This window comes from Colobus angolensis, unplaced genomic scaffold (assembly GCF_000951035.1).
Source record: "Colobus angolensis palliatus isolate OR3802 unplaced genomic scaffold, Cang.pa_1.0 Scaffold26, whole genome shotgun sequence".
Lineage (NCBI taxonomy): Eukaryota > Metazoa > Chordata > Mammalia > Primates > Cercopithecidae > Colobus > Colobus angolensis.
In genome coordinates, this window is record NW_012115821.1 from 14124519 (window position 1) to 14141339 (window position 16821).

General features: G+C 48.7%; 1 protein-coding gene across 2 annotated transcripts in view; it reads left to right on the forward strand.

Moving 5' to 3' along the window:
* Nucleotides 1–6671, forward strand: part of DNASE1L3 (deoxyribonuclease I-like 3) — a 30100-nt gene extending 23429 nt beyond the window's left edge. For both annotated transcript variants that reach the window (XM_011947235.1, XM_011947234.1), the window contains 3 exons: nucleotides 962–1119; nucleotides 5860–5956; nucleotides 6496–6671. In XM_011947235.1, the coding sequence (XP_011802625.1) occupies nucleotides 962–1119; nucleotides 5860–5956; nucleotides 6496–6612 (372 nt within the window). In that variant the 3' untranslated portion in view covers nucleotides 6613–6671. The remainder of the gene's footprint in view (nucleotides 1–961; nucleotides 1120–5859; nucleotides 5957–6495) is intronic.
* The last annotated feature ends 10150 nt before the right edge of the window (nucleotides 6672–16821 follow it).

Genomic DNA, 16821 nt, shown 5'->3' on the forward strand with positions numbered 1-16821 from the left:
TCTGTTGGTGGCCTTGGGTGGGGGTGGACAGCTCACTCGATGGTCCCCTCCCCCGAAGATGCCTCCCACCTCCTCAACGAACTGAATTTTCACAGAAATAAGTTCCCAACTTCAAAACAATAGGAGAGAAAGTGTGATGCCAGGGCTGCCAATACACCACCCAAATTCACTTTTCCTGCTTGAAAACAAAAGGCATTGATTCATTCGTGTGTTTACACCCTACAGTAGTTTGAGCCAGAGACAAAAGATGTGAGGGATAGATTCACTGAATTTTTTTTTATCCACACCTGACTCTGCATGCTGAATTATGGAATTGTGGTGACTAAGAACAGCAAACATTTTCCTTCCTGTTAAGAACACCCTCCCTGGTACGCACTCGCCTGTCATCGACTCATCAAAACTGTGACTCAATTTTAAACAGCAAAAAGAAATTTTTAAAGACCCCGTATTCATTTGCTAGAGCTGCCATAACAAAGTACCATACCAAAGACTGGATAGCTTAAACAATAGAAAGTGAGTTCATCACCGTTCTGGAGGCTAGAAGTCCCAGATCAAGGTGTGCCAGGGCGTGGTTTCTTGTGGGGGCCTCTCTCCTTGGCTTGTAGATGGCCATTGTCTTCCAGTGTCTTTACATGATCTTTGCTCCATTTTTCTGTGTCCTAATTTCCCCTTTTTGCAAGAACGCCAGTCATATTGGATTAGAGCCCATCCATATGACCTCATTTTACCTTAATTCCCTCTTGAAAGGTTCTATCTCCAAATACCGTCACCTTCTAAGGTGCTGGGGGTTAGGACTTCAACACAGGAATTTGGCCCAGGTGGGAGCAGGGTAGACACGATTCAGCCCATAACAGACCCTGTTGTTCACTGGGCCTGGGAGGCGGAGTCTTTGCTAGAGACCCGTATGAAAGCATTCTGCAGCAGCATCCACCAGGTGACAATTTCAAATCTTGTCTTTTAGAATTTCATTTTCATGGGTGACTTCAATGCCGGCTGCAGCTATGTCCCCAAGAAGGCCTGGAAGAACATCCGCTTGAGGACCGACCCCAGGTTCGTTTGGCTGATCGGGGACCAAGAGGATACCACGGTGAAGAGGAGCACCAAGTGTGCATATGACAGGTAGGAGGCCCTGCAGGGTGCTGCTGGCTCACCACAGTGCTTGGTGTGCACTAGGAAAGGCGCAAGGTGGCTGGGCACCATGGCTCACGCCTGTAGTCCTAGCACTTTGGGAGGCCTTGGCGGGTGGATCGCTTGAGTACAGGAGTTTGAGACCAGCCTGGGAAACATGACGAAACTCTGTCTTTACAAAAAATACAAAAATTTGCCGGGCGTGGTGGCAAACACCTATAGTCTCAGCTACTCAGGAGGCTGAGGTGGGAGGATCACTTGAGCCCAGAAGGTGGAGGCTGCAGCGAGCCAGGATTGCACCACTGCACTCCAGCCTGGGTAACAGAGTGAGACTTTGTCTCAAAAATAACAAATAAAAATAAAAATAAAAAAAGCACACTGCTTGGAGAGCTGAGTCAATTAAATGTCAGGCCCCTCTACTGGGTACCACATGCGGTATATGAACCTCAGGACCCTGTGCGGTGGCTCTGGGCATTGTAGCTTAGCAGAGGTAAGCACTGGCTTCGGTATCAGACAGGCCTGGATTTAAATCCTGACATTACCACTTCATATGTCTGTGACCAAGAGACAGGCTCTCTGTGTCTTTCATTGCCTCCCCTGTAAAACAGAAATTATCTTAGTGCCTCACTCATGAAGATCTGATGTGGAGTCAATGAACTAGCATGTCAGGCTGCTAGCACAATGCCTGGCATATGCTCATTACATTAATGGGCTGTTCATTGTTCCATCACAAAGACTTACCACAATTGATTCAACCAATCCCTATCATTGGGCATTAGGTTATTACCAAGGGTTTGCTGTTATAAATACTGCTAAAATCAATATCCTCTGTGCATTTTGTGCAAGTACTTATGATTTCCTCGGGAAACAACCCCCAAAATGAGACCGATTAGTGCAATGGTATTTGTACTTTAAAGCTTCAGGTATATATTCCTAAATGCAAATGCGTACATTTCAGTCCTAGCATTCCCTTGTGCTTTTTAAAGTCCCTTCAGGGATTTTCAAACAGCTTTCATCTTTGCTCCTTCAATGGGGACAGAGTGGGGAGTGCCTGAGGCGTGTGAATGTTAGTGATCTTCCATCACAGAGACCACAGGTGGGGAAACCCCTAGGAGCCTGGTCCCAGGTGGTGGCCACAGTTCCCAGAGCTCAGCCTGCCACAAGGAAGTGTGAGATGGCCATCTGCATGAGAGCCACCAGGCCACTCGTTTTCACTTCTCAAGTTTCGAGGTCTAGCTTTCATTTCCATCCCATGACCTCCTTTGTTCCTCTTGGAGTTTCTGAGGCTGATGTTTCCTTTGCATAAGTTATCATTCTGCAAATTGGAAACCCAAGGTGGGGAGTTACAGGGAACTAAGTGCCCAGACCGTCCCCACCCCCTATTTTGAAGGACTTCCAGCAAAGCCGGGACGATGGCCACTCACTCACTCACTCACTCGCACATGGCCGTTGTGTGCCCTTGGGTAGGTCCAGTCCCTTCTCCAGCGCCATTCTTCTCCCCTGGCAAATGAGTGGGAAGTGACTGAAAATGATACAGAAGAATCAGAAGGCAACATGGCCACAGTAGATCGGGACGGGGTAGAACAGGTTAGAAAAAGATGTTTACTAAAAGGATCCTGATTTTATACACATGTATCCCAAAGAATGGTGGGAGTACATGTGACATTTTAATGATTCATTTTTAATTTTGATACTCTGAATTTTGTTTCTCATAACAACATGTAGAACTCTTGTGGCTTTTTTTTTTTTTTTTTTTTTTTTTGAGACAGAGTCCTGCTCTGTTGCCCAGGCTGGAGTGCAGTGGCACAATCTTGGCTCACTGCAACCTCTGCCTCTTGGGTTCAAGCGATTTTCCTGCCTCAACTTCCCAAGTAGCTGGGATTACAGGCATATACCACCATGCCCAGCTTTTTCTTTCTTTCTTTTTTTTGTTTGTACTTTTAGTAGAGATGGGGTTTCGCAATGTTGGCCAGGCTGGTCTTGAACTCCTGACCTCAGGTGATCCACCTGCCTTGGCCTCCCAAAGTGCTTGGATTACAGGTGTGAGCCACCATGCCCGGCCTCTCGTGGCTTTTTAAAAATCATAGGCCAGGTGCGGTGGCGTATGCTGTAATCCCAGCTACTTCTGGAGGCTAAGGCAGGAGGATCACTTGAACACAGGAGTTCAAGGCTTTAGAGCAACATGATCACATGCCTGTGAATAGCCACTGCACTCTAGCCTGGACAACATAGTGAGACCTGTCTCAATACAATAAAATAAAAAGTGAAATTAAATAAAATAAACTGAGAAAATAAAAAGCCATAAAAATGATGTTTTAAAAATGGAGTTAGACAAGATGGTCTCAATTCCAGTCTTTGTTCCGTGTTCACATATTTATCGAACACCTCTCATGTGCTGAGTGCTGGGGGATCATGCAAAGATGCCCAGGATCTGGCCGGTGCCCTGGACCAGCCTGGGAAAACTTCACATGAACATTGGCCTGGTCCTGCACATCCCTGGAAGAAGTCAGAAATAGAGGAGCCTTAAACATCTCTTTCTTTACTTTTTGAGTCTTAAAGAAAGCTTTCGGCCGGGCACGGTGGCTCAAGCCTGTAATCCCAGCACTTTGGGAGGCCGAGACGGGTGGATCACGAGGTCAGGAGATCGAGACCATCCTGGTTAACACGGTGAAACCCCGTCTCTACTAAAAAAAAATGCAAAAAACTAGCCGGGCGAGGTGGCGGGCGCCTGTAGTCTCAGCTACTTGGGAGGCTGAGGCAGGAGAATGGCATAAACCCGGGAGGCGGAGCTTGCAGTGAGCTGAGATCCGGCCACTGCACTCCAGCCTGGGCGACAGAGCGAGACTCTGTCTCAACAACAACAACAAAAAAGAAAGCTTTCACAAATCTCTAATTTGATGTGAAGAATTTACATTTGGGTTGAATTAAAAGCCGTAGCCCGGGTGCAGTGGCTTACACCTGTAATCCCAGCACTTTGGGAGGTTGAGATGGGTGGATCACCTAAGGTCAGGAGTTCGAGACCAGCCTGGCCAACACGACTAAACCCCATCTCTACTAAAAAATACAAAAATAAGCCAGGCATGGTGGCACACACCTATAATCTCAGCTACTTGGGAAGCTGAGGCAGAAGAATCGCTTGAACATGGAAGGCAGAGGTTACAGTGAGCTGAGATGGCGCCACTGCACTCCAACCTGGGCAACAGAACAAGATTCTGTCTCAAAAAAAAAAAAAAAGTTAGTTGGGGTGGTGATGTTAGCAAATGCAGATACCAAAACTGTCGATTAGAATGGGGAAGGCCCGGCCGGGCGCGGTGGCTCAAGCCTGTAATCCCAGCACTTTGGGAGGCCGAGACGGGCGGATCACGAGGTCAGGAGATCGAGACCATCCTGGCTAACACGGTGAAACGCCGTCTCTACTAAAAATACAAAAAATTAGCCGGGCGAGGTGGCGGGCGCCTGTAGTCCCAGCTACTCTGGAGGCTGAGGCAGGAGAATGGCGCGAACCCGGGAGGCGGAGCTTGCAGTGAGCTGAGATCCGGCCACTGCACTCCAGCCTGGGTGACAGAGCGAGACTCCGTCTCAGAAAAAAAAAAAAAAAAAAAGAATGGGGAAGGCCCAGTGGGCACTCATGAAATGGCAGTTTGACTCACCTCGCCATTCCTCGGTAAGTCACTCAGGACCACGTAGACTACAACTGCATCACCCAGCTTGGGATATGTTAGTTTGTTTCCAAGATTCATTTGATTACCTCATTCTTACTTTTTGTCATTACTACAAAGCACATATGCTGTGATTTTTCTCGATATTTTTCATTAAATCCCTTAATTTCTTATTGAAATAAATTTTTAAAAGAAATTTCATGGCTGGGCACGGTGGCTCACGCCAGTAATCCCAGCACTTTGGAGGCCAAGGTGGGCGGATCACGAGGTCAGGAGATCGAGACCATCCTGGCTAATACGGTGAAACCTCGTCGCTACTAAAAATAGAAAAATTAGCCGGGTGTGTTGGCGGGCGCCTATAGTCCCAGCTACTCGGGAGGCTGAGGCAGGAGAATGGCGTGAACCCGGGAGGCGGAGCTCGCAGTGAGCCAAGATCGTGCCACTGCACTCCAGCCTGGGTGACAGAGCAAGACTCTATCTAAAAAAAAAAAAAAAGAAAGAAAGAAATTTGATACTAGCAAGAGTAAGAAAGCAGCAGCATTTGCCATAAATTGAAGGTAGTGTGAAAATTAAGTCCAATGAAAATCATGCATTGTTAAATTCTGCCTTAATTCTCTTGCCTGCAGAATGCTCAGGAATGGCAGCCTACTCTCTGTCAACATGGGACTGAGGGAGGTATTAAAGACAAACCAGCACCTCCCTGAGAATTTCTCCATAATCAAATCAGGGAAAGTGAAAATAATTGAAAAGAGAACAGCGTTCTCAGTACACAAGTCATTGTTGTGTGGGATAGTGTGCATGTGTCATATAAAACCTCCTACTCCGCCAGGGACATTGCCCACACTGGGAGATAGTGTCCTGGTGTCCACAGAACCATGGCAGGGACTGATCCTATTTCACAGTGGTAGGCACTGTCCTTTAGGGTCACAGGCTAAAACCAGTCCTGGACTTCGAGTGCCACATGAAAGGGCCAGGCTGCTCAGTCAATTCCAAACAGCAAACACAGACTTTGGTTTGATCTCAGCAATCACAGGTTGGATGAACACAACTGTTTTTCCTCCCCTTGTTCCAGGATTGTGCTTAGAGGACAAGAAATCATCAGTTCTGTTGTTCCCAAGTCAAACAGTGTTTTTGACTTCCAGAAAGCTTACAAGCTGACTGAAGAGGAGGTAAGGCTGCCATCTTGTCTTTCTATGCCATGTCCTAGAAAGATGAGTTAGCCTGGGCAACATGACGAGATCCCATCTTTACAAAAAATTCAAAAAAATTAGCTGGGCATGGTGGTGCATGCCTGTGGTCCCAGGCTGAGGTGGGAGGATCACCTGAGTCCAGGAAGCAGAGGTTGCAGTGAGCTGAGATCGCACCACTGCACTCCAGGCCGGGCAACAGAGTGAGATCCTGTCTAAAAAAAAAAAAAAAAGAAGAAAAAGATGGGTTGATGTCACCCTTTGAGGTCACTGCTGAAGACTGAAGACACAATGTTGGGCACTAGACCTTGAGTTTCAATGCTTATGATTTTGTGATTTGAGGCCCCGCCAAAATTTCTGATCCAGCTGGTCTTGGAATAACACTTACCAGTGTGTGTTCTGTGGGGTGACTTTGGGCATTTCATCTCCCCTTCCTGGTCCTGAATTTGCTCATCGCTAAAATGAAAGCATCTCCCAGGCATCTCCTAATTTCCATATCTACCTCCCCTTTTTCCTTACAGGCCCTGGATGTCAGCGACCACTTTCCAGTTGAATTTAAACTACAGTCTTCAAGGGCCTTCACCAACAGCAAAAAATCTGTCACTCTAAGGAAGAAAACAAAGAGCAAACGCTCCTAGATCCAAGGGTGTCATCTTATTAACCATTTCTTGCCTCTAAATAAAATGTCTTTAACAGATATATGAACTGCTCCCTAAACTTAGAAAACAAGACTGATCCAACTGCTTTCATTTTTTGACCTGAATTTATTCTGACTTGAACCAAATTGGAAGGAGAATCTTTTCTATCTGTTTTGGCCTCATACCTCCCCTAAATTGTCCAAAAGGGAACCAGGGGCATTTGTAGCCCAAAATGATGGTCTTCATGCCCTGAGCCAGAGCCCCATCCTCTGTCACTGGGTCTGCTCAGCCCTGTCATGTGAGAGGCCGCAGTGGGGGGAAGAGCGTCGGCTTTCAGTTCTCCTGAGGGGTCCTGTTCCACGGGCAATGACCAGAAACACCAAGGCCCCAGCTGCCCCTGTGATTTGGGCAATTAACTGTTTTAAGAATCTGCCCCCTCCTGTGTGAGGTCAGGCCACCATCAGGTCTCACAGGGTGAAGGATAAAGGCCACTCCCGCCTGGTTTCTCTGCCTTCGAATTGTCCTCCTCCAACTCAGTCAGCCCAGGAAGCACCAGTGTCATCCTCTGAAATACTAATCTGACCACAGCCCACCCTCAGTCCCACCCCGTGCCCATAAATCCTTCAGTGGCTCCCATCATCATCGGAGAGAGCTCAGTCTTGGCCACCATGAAGGTCTCTGTTATCTGGTATATTGCGCCAGCCCCACCTTCTGCCAGGGTCGCACCCTGAACCCCTGCTCCAGGAGGATGTCCTCCACCCTGCACCCCCATGCTCTCCCTCCTTGGGGGCCTTGGCTCTGCCCCCACATGCCCTGCCCTATTCCAGAGCCCGGGTCAAGTGCCCCCAGCCCCCATGTGTGCCCTACCTCTATTGCAACATCCACCACATTGTATTTGTCACCAGGGCCAGTGTTGGGGATCTTTGGGGCCCCAGTGTGACAAACACCTAGTGCGCTGGCTGGGACTCGGGGATTTTGTTATCTTTCTGCAATCAAGGAAGTTCACTGGAGTCCAACAATACAGCACCATTTAGCCTGTGTGACTATTTTTGTTTGTTTTGCTTTGCTTTCCCTGATGTTTCTTTGTTCAAGTCATACATGAACATGGCTAAATGTGCAGGCAGTACCGAAGAATAAGCAGGGAAAAGGAACGCCGCGCCCTGACCCCATCCCCGAGTTTCCTGTCTCAGAGACAGCCCCTCTTCCCAGCTCATGTGTTTTTCCAGAGAGACTGCACAGAAATGAGCATCATATGTAACCTTAAAAATACAAAATACAGCACACCATATGCACGGTTCCACTCCTTGCTTTTTCCCTTTAATATATTGGGGATGATGTGACTTTTGATGTAGGAGAAAAAGACCTTAAGTCTGATGCTTGAAATTATGTAACATCTGACTGGGGAAATACAATCAAGAGGGCCCTCATTAAGCAGGGGAAGCCATCTTCCCCAAATGTCCAATTAACCTCATTGGACAAAGGTCTCACGAATTGGTGAGGGGGAGGGATGGCAAGGCTGCTAACACATCTGTCACCCTTCTCCTAAGCCAGGGCTCACTGTTCCAGGAAACTTGCCAGTTTCCAAGGTCCAAAATGGTCAAACGAGTTCAGGCATGGTGGCTCATGCCTGTAATCCTAGCACTTTGGGAGGCCAAGGTGGGCCGATTGCCTGAGCTCAGGAGTTTGCGACCAGCCTGGCCAACATGGCGAAACTCCGTCTCTACTAAAAATACAAAAAATTAGCCAGGCATGGTGGGTACACTCCTGTAGCCAGCTACTGGGAGGCTGAGGCACAACAATCGCTTGAACCCGGGAGGTGGAGGTTGCAGTGAGCTGAGATCGTGCCACTGCACTCCAGCCTGGGTGACAGAGTGAGACTCTCAAAGAAAAAAAAAAAAAGGTCAAGCAAGTCATAAATTGTCTTATTCCGAAGGGAGAGGCTCATCCTTCTGTCTCACAGAGCCATAGTCTCTGCTGCCTACCAGCTGTGGGACCTCGAGCAGGCTACTTACCTTTAGTTTCCTTATGTGTAAAATAGAGATAATAAGAGAATCAACCTCACAGGTAAAGTTTTTTTTTTTTTTTGAGACGGAGTCTCACTCCGTTGCCCAGGCTGGAGTGCAGTGGCCGGATCTCAGCTCACTGCAAGCTCCGCCTCCTGGGTTTACACCATTCTCCTGCCTCAGCCTCCCGAGTAGCTGGGACTACAGGCGCCTGCCACCTTGCCCGGCTAGTTTTTTGTATTTTTTAGTAGAGACGGGGTTTCACCGTGTTAGCCAGGATGGTCTCGATCTCCTGACCTTGTGATCCGCCCGTCTCGGCCTCCCAAAGTGCTGGGATTACAGGCTTGAGCCACCGCGCCCAGCCATAGGTAAAGTTTAAATAGGGTGATGGGTATAAACCATGGAGGATGTGCCTGATGCCTAGTAAGCCCTCGATAAATTAAATTCCCTTACTTCTGTCCCAGAGTACTGCAAGCTCTGACAGCCCACAAGGCTGGGACAAGAACCCTGGCTGCTGGAGCTTGGGACTCCATGCTGGCTGGGGGAGGAATGGGAGGGAGGACCAGACACTAAATGAGTCTGTCCATGGCTCTGACTTGGTCCTGACACCCTGCAACTTCCTCCCAACAAGACATCCCTCCACTCCTGTCCAGGAGCAGGTTACTGGAGCCACAGGCATCTGCCAGCTCTTATTCCGGCCAAGTTCTGCCAAGCAAGAGGGCACAGAGCAGGGCATGTCTCACTGCACATAACCTCATGGAGCTGCAAACATCCTCCTGTCCCTTTGGGTCACCTGGCCTGGCCTAGGCAAGGAACTCTGGTGGGCTTTTGGGGAAAAGGGATGTCCCCTGGTCATAGGCACCCTTTTAGCCTTGGCTTTGTCCAAAAACTCTAAAGCTTGGCTGGGTGTGGTGGTTGACGCCTGTAATCCCAGCATTTTGGGAGGCTGAGATGGGACGATCACTTGAACCCGGGAGTTTGAGACCAGCCTGGGTAACATGGCAAGATCCCATCTGAACAAAAATTTTTAAAAATTAGCTGTGCATGGTGGTGCATGCCTTTAGTCCCAGCTACTCAGAAGGCTGAGGCACGAGAATCACTTGAGCCTGGAAAGTCGAGGCTGCAATGAGCTGTGATCGTACCACTGCACTCCAGCTTGGGAAACAGAGCAAGACCTTTTGTCAAAAACAAAACAAAAAACAAAGGAACAAAAAAGAGTCTAAACCTTGATATGCACTGGAATCCCAGGAAACCGGTTACCATGGCGATTCCCGGGTCCCAGTCTCCCAGAGTCTGTCTAAAGGGTCTACGGCCAGGGCGCAGGAACCTGCAATTTCAACAAGTCCCTCAGTTGATTCCAAGGCACATGATCTGAGGCCCAGATTTGAAATCACTCTCCCAGTCCCCCTTGGTGAGGAGAGGTGTAGCATGGTAGCAAGGACCAGGCTCACTTTGGAGCCATAGTCTCTACCGCCTACCAGCTGTGGGACCTTGAGCAGGCTACTTACCTTTAGTTTCCTTATGTGTAAAATAGAGATAATAAGAGAATCAACCTCATAGGTAAAGTTTAAATAAGGTGATGGGTGTAAACCATGGAGGATGTGCCTGATGCCTAGTAAGCCCTCGATAAATTAAATTCCCTTACTTGTATATTTGCATTAACAGGGCTTACTCTGTTAAAGGGTAGGCTGCTTTACATCTGGGTGTACATGTTGCTCAAGCTTAGTTATTCAGAATGAATTTTTGCCACACAAGGCATCATGCCAGGGTTCTGTTTCTTTGTCATTCGCCTCAAATATTGCAAATATTTTGGCAAGTAAGCCTGAGGATGGAGACGCCCCTGCTTCCAGTCTTTGTGACATCCTCTTCCTTGTCAACACCACTTTCCTGCTACAAATACAGAAACCTTCCCCCGGTGACCTTCACCCTGACCCTGCTGGGGGTGGGGTGGGTGAAGGGAGCTCCTGCAATTCAGCAACCCTGCTCCTATCTCGCTCTTGGGCTGGAGAGAGCAAGTATAAAGAGTAGTTGCCAAACCAGGAAAGGGCGACAAACTGGGGGCCACATCCCTCGCCCCTCCTGGAAAGGGGAAAGGCACCCAGCCCAGGCAGGCGTGAGGGTGGAAAGCAGGGCCACTGAGAGAGGCTCACATTTGCATCAGCTGCTCAGTCTCCTGATCAGGGGCGAGCTTCCACCTGAATGATCCTGAAGGAGCCAGCATCCCCTTGTCACTTGGGTCATATTTCAAAGGAGGAGCAGGTCCCCACAGTCCCCAAGACCCTGGCAACAGTGGTGTCAATCTTTGGGATTCAGGGAAGATACTGAGATTAAGTCAAAATAAGGGAATTTGAGGAAACAAGAATCTATGGATGCAGGTTTGTGCGTGTGTACATGCACACACACACACACACGCAGCCCTTTCCCGAGGATCTCCCTGCCTGGCACATATTCCTTGGCCTGCTCAGCTTCTGGCCGGGTGGCACCAGCCCATGTCCCTGCCTCAAATGTGCCCTCCGATGGCAGGTGGGAGGAGGTTGGTCATTTGCAGAAACTCCTTCTGCTGCCCGTGTATGCTCTAGGAAACTCTACCACCAAATACCCTGGGAGTTTTATTTTTCCAAGTTATCGTTACTTTGAGATTCCCACTCCTGAGATCTTTTCACAGTTTCATAGAGGCTAGAGCTGAAAATATCCTTAAAGGTAATAATAAGTAATGGCTGCCATTTGCCAAGGGCTGCTCTGTGCCAGGCTGTGTGCTAAGAGGCTGTCGCATGGGCCATCTCACTGAATTCCAACCACAGCACTGAGGTGGAGTCTGATGTCATCTCCATTTTATAGACGAGGAGAGTGAGGCCCAGAGAAGTTAAACAACTTGCCCAAGGTCACACAGCTGGGAAGTAGTGAACTAGGGTGACTCATCCATTAGGCACAGCAGGCACTGTGCCTAGGGCCCATGGAAATGTGTTAATTTCCTTCAGAATCAGAAAGAAAAACATAAACTTTGGGGATGAAGAAAAAATTAACATAGTAATAATAACATGTTTGTCTTCATACCAATATAGTTGTAAAACATAATATTTAATATTTTTTTATGGGGGAAAGTATCTATAAAGGCAAAGGTGCCTAACGCCCATGAAAGTCACAATGGGGCCCGGGTGGAGGCAGAATTAAAATCCCGGTCTGTCTGCCTTCAAAGTTCGTGTTCTTTTCAGTCTAATCTAATCCCGTTTACAGGTGAGGAAACTGAGGTCCAAGGCCACACAGCAAATGGCAGAGCCAGGTGGAGAGTTCAGGTTTCCAGTGGGGCAAACACCATGGCGTGTGGTCCGACAGCACCACCCAGTGGCCTTTTAGGGAACTTACCTTTAGTCCAGAGGTGAACCTAGAAAGAGGAAGGGGCTCAGACAGGTCCAGATACCCGCAGGAAACCTCCACAGGCCAGCCTGCACTTTGGCTCCACACTCAGCAGTGGTGGAGCCAGGCCGGGGAGCGAGCTTCACACTCGCTCTAGACTGTCGTTGGAATTCATACATCTCAGCACACACACACACACACACACCCCTCCCAGGATAAAAGTATCATCCCCCAGAGTTAATATCTGTAAAGTTCTTAGACCAGTCTGGTCCAATAGGAACATAATGTAAGCCAAAATGTAATTTGAAATTTTCTGGTAGCCATATTTTAAGAAGTAAAAGAAATAAGTGAAACTAACTTTAATATATTTAATATTTTATTTAACACAGAAATCATCAAACTATACAGCCTGTGGGTGAAATCTAGCCCACCATCTGTTTTTGTTTTTGTTTTTTGTTTTTTTTTTTTTGAGACAGAGTCTGCTCTGTCGCCCAGGCTGGAGTGCACTGGCGTGATCTCGGCTCACTGCAAGCTCCGCCTCCCGGGTTTACGCCATTCTCCTGCCTCAGCCTCCTGAGTAGCTGGGACTACAGGCCCCCCCCAACCACACCCGGCTAATTTTTTCTATTTTTAGTAGAGACGGGGTTTCACCGTGTTAGCCAGGATGGTCTCGATCTGCTGACCTCGTGATCCGCCCGCCTCGGTCTCCCAAAGTGCTGGGATTACAGGCGTGAGCCACCGTCCCTGGCCGCATCTGTTTTTTTAAAATAAAGTTTTATTGGAACCAGCCACACCCATTTGTTTTTGTATTGTCTATGTTTGATTTTGCACTGCAGGGGCAGAGTTGAGTAGTTGCATAGCTGAGACCAGGTGATCCACAAAGCTGAAAATTCTTACTATCCAGTCCTTTACAGGGAAAGTTTGTCAACCTCTGATTTAGCCCAATCTATCCAAGTATGGTCATTTCAACATATAACTCAATATAAAAATTATTAATGAGAAATTTTACGTTTCATTATACTAAACTTTGAAATTCAGTGTGTGTTTTATACTTACAGTGCATCACAATTTGGAAAAGACTCAAATGCTCAATGGACATGTGGTTGGATCATGACTACAGAACTGGACAGTGCAGGGCTTAGAAAAATGCCTGCAGATATCAAACAGGTATTCATTAAATACCTAAATAAACTCCCCACCAGCCTTTCTTAACTGGCTTCCCAGAAAGAATTGAGCCCTAACATTCGGGGACAGCCCCTGTTTGTAATGAATCAACTTCTTTCCCATGCCTGTAGAATGGTGTCATTCCTGGGAGGACTGAGGAAAGAGTCACTGGCATCATTTTCTGTCAGGTTTTGTTTATTCACAGAATCCCAGTTGAGAAAGGCTGCAGCCAGTCTTTTTCTAAGGAGCTTGAAGACTTCCTGCTGATAGAGATAGTAATAATTATTATTAATATAAATCACATGTATAGAGCCAGGCACTGTGCTAAGGTCTTTCTAAGCATTGTTTCAATGACAGAAATGACAGTGGCCTCCCTCAGGAAGGTTCTTCTGTGCACCAAAGTTGTCCGCTGTCCCCATACAGCCCTTCTCACTATGTTCTGTGAGCTCCAAGATCTGACCTCTCATTCCCCAGGAGTCCAACCTAGGCCCGGCCCACAGGAGCTGCTGGATCAATATTTGTTGCATTCAATCAAATAACTCTAGAGAACCCAAGGGTCATTTGGTGTTTGATTAAACCTGGCAGGTGTTTTTCCAGCAGCCCTGGTGTGCAAGGCTGCTATGCGCGTCTCAGGGGAATCCATTCCCGCACTGATGCTCGCTCGCGTTCCCAAGATTGCTAAGGGAAAACCAGGTAAGATAGTTGCATTCGCAGTTTTAAGTGGTCTAGCTCCTCTGTGATGATGGTTCAGGCTAAGAGGCAGACCACTAGAGACCGGGGAAGAGTGATTCGCTTGCCCAGTGCTTTCTCTGTCCAGCCTGAGAAACTGTCCCTTTTGTCTAGGTAAGGAGGAAAGTGTACCACAATAGCCTGGTTGAGCAAGACCTGCCCATGAGCATTTTGGTTTTGAAAGAGCTGTGTGCAGAGATGACTATTTGAATTCCCTACCTGCCCGAGGCCTTCTAAGCAATCAGATTCTGTGGGCACCGACATCAGATGGGTCCATGGACAATCATTCAACACGTCTGGGATTCTGCAGGAAAACTGTTTCCGAGAGAAGGAGGGAGGCCCATCAAGATAATAGGAGTAACCAAGGTTTAGCTGTCAGAAGGGAGGTGGTATGGAATGAATTGTTCCTCCCGAAAGACGATTTATTTATTTATTTTTGAGACAGAGTCTTGCTCTGTCGCCTAGCCTGGAGTGCAGTGGCGTGATCTTGACTCATTGCAACCTCTGCCTCCCAGGTTCAGGCTATTCTCCTGCCTCAGCCTCCCGAGTAGCTGGGATTACAGGCACGTGCCATCACGCCTGGCTACTTTTTGTACTTTTAGTGGAGATAGGGTTTCACGATGTTGGCCAGGCTGGTCTCCAACTCCTGACTTCAGGTGATCTGCCCACCTCAGCCTCCCAAAGTGCTGCGATTACAGGCATGAGCCACTGCGCCCAGCCCCCAAAAGATTTTTTTAAGGTTTTTTTTTTTTTTCACGTTCTAACTGCCAGTGCCACCTCATTTGGCAATAGGACCACTGCAAATGTAATTCGTTGAGATGAGGACATACTGGAGTACGTGGGCCCCTAATCCAATATGATTGATGGCCTTCTAAGGAGACAGCCATGGGAAGCCAGAGGGACACACAGGTAGACAGCCACGTGATGAGGAAGGCAGAGTCTGGAGTGCTGCAGCTGGAAGCTGAGGAAGGCCAAGGATGCCGACCGCCACCAGAAGCCAGGAGGGGCGATAAAGGGTTGGTCCCTATAGGTTTCAGCGACAGCGCGACCCTGCCCACAGCTTGATCTGACTTCTAGCCTCCAAAAATGTGAGATCGCCAATTTCTATTGTTTTAAGCTGCTAAGTTTGGGGTACTTTATTATGGCAACCCTAAGAAACTGATACAGGATGGAGCTTGGAGTTTAGCATGGTGGCTGCACAAGACGCGTAGGCCACTGTGGTACCTTTTCTCCTCTTCTTGCTGAGCCCATGGCTCCGTGAATCAACCCAGCCCTCTCACCTCTAGGAGTCACGTGACTTGTTCTCACCAGCAGAATGGGAGAGGACGTGACATTGCTTAGCTCCAGGCCAAGGCGGTTCAGAGCGGGTGGATTCTCTCCACGCTCAGTCTCTCTCCCCTTGCCCTGGCTGGATGTAGAGGACTCAGGGGAGGGCTGTAAGGCCCCAGGGGATGGCAGAGCTACCAAGTGGAAGAAGCCTGAGTCCCCAGATCAGCAGACGGAAGGTCACCTACCCAACATCAGATTGGATGGCCATGTAGGAAAGACATCTTTATTGGTTTAAGCAACTAGGACTTAGGGGCTGTTTGTTGTAGCAGTGAGGCAACCCTGACTAACACAGGTTCTGAGGGATGAGAGAAGCGCTAAGCAAAAATGTAAACTACTTCTTCCCTAAACTATGGGATACATTGGCACTAAGCAACCCTGCTATGGATCCCTTCAACAGAACGTAGAGAATTAAAAAGCAGGGAGATATTCTCTCCCCTTAGCACCTGAAGGATTTAGCGAGCCCTCTCCTGCCCTAGGTCTGCTGATGGAGCACTTGGAAACCCCACTGTTTCCCCCCAGGAAAGCAGCCCTCATGTCCATGTCTTACCAATGACGGCAGGGGCGGAGGCAGCCCTACAAGGAGCTGAGGTCCTTGGAGGCAGACAGAGCTGGCAGGTAGGGCCACTGATTGGTCCGGACCCCGCCTTAGTCACTCTCGTGCCTACTCATCCACAGCGAGGCGGTGGGGCTTGACAGCTGCAGAGCAAGGCTAAGCCTGGCTGGAGGGTCCCGATGGGCCATGGGCACAGGAGAGGAGCAGCTCTGGGGACCCTTCCCCATGTGGGCTCACGTGAGCTGGTCTGTTCGCCGTGGGAAATGGAAGATGTCACTTTTGGTGTAAAGCACCTTTGTGATGGACTGGACCTTAGCGTAAGTTGGAACCTTGATGTGCTTCATAGCGTCCTCTGCAACACAGCAGAGGCTGGGAAGAGTGAGGGTCACCTGCCTCCTGCCACATTACTCCAACCCACAGGGCTGAGGGTCAGCAGGAACACACTGCTATAGCTGCTTCAGTTGTTAAAACAGTGCAATATTTCTGTACCACCTAGGCCCAGCCGTGCCTTCTTAGGGCCCTTGACCCCTATCTTAGGACCCTCAGACCTTCCTATGACCTCATATCCAAAGAGTAATGCCTGGCACAGCACGGAGACCTCGACACCACACCTTGGCAGCACCACCAGAGTCTGTCCTGATGGGGGGCAATTCCAATGAACTATTCTGACCCCACCCCACCCCAAGCTCACTTACCCACATCCCATTTCTCCCATTGTCCCTGGATACCCCACCCATACCAGCGCTCCACAGGAGGCACGTGGGGGCTGCTCAAGGCTGAACTAGCTCCCCACATGCCCAGACGCTGCAAATCCTGCCTATTGAATCACCACCACCACCAACAACAGTACTAATAATATCAGCTACCATTTGTAACTGGCATCCTGCATTTTTATTTGCTAGATCTGGCAACCCTATGATGGCACTGGCTTCACAGGCAGCAGACACAGACGCATGGGCCAGAGCAGGAGGGGACTGGGAGGATGCTGTGTGGCGCCTCAATTGAGACCCGCTCTGTGGATGAGTCCTGTGGAGTAGATACTATAATACCTAGGACTCTGCTCAAATGCTCCCTCCC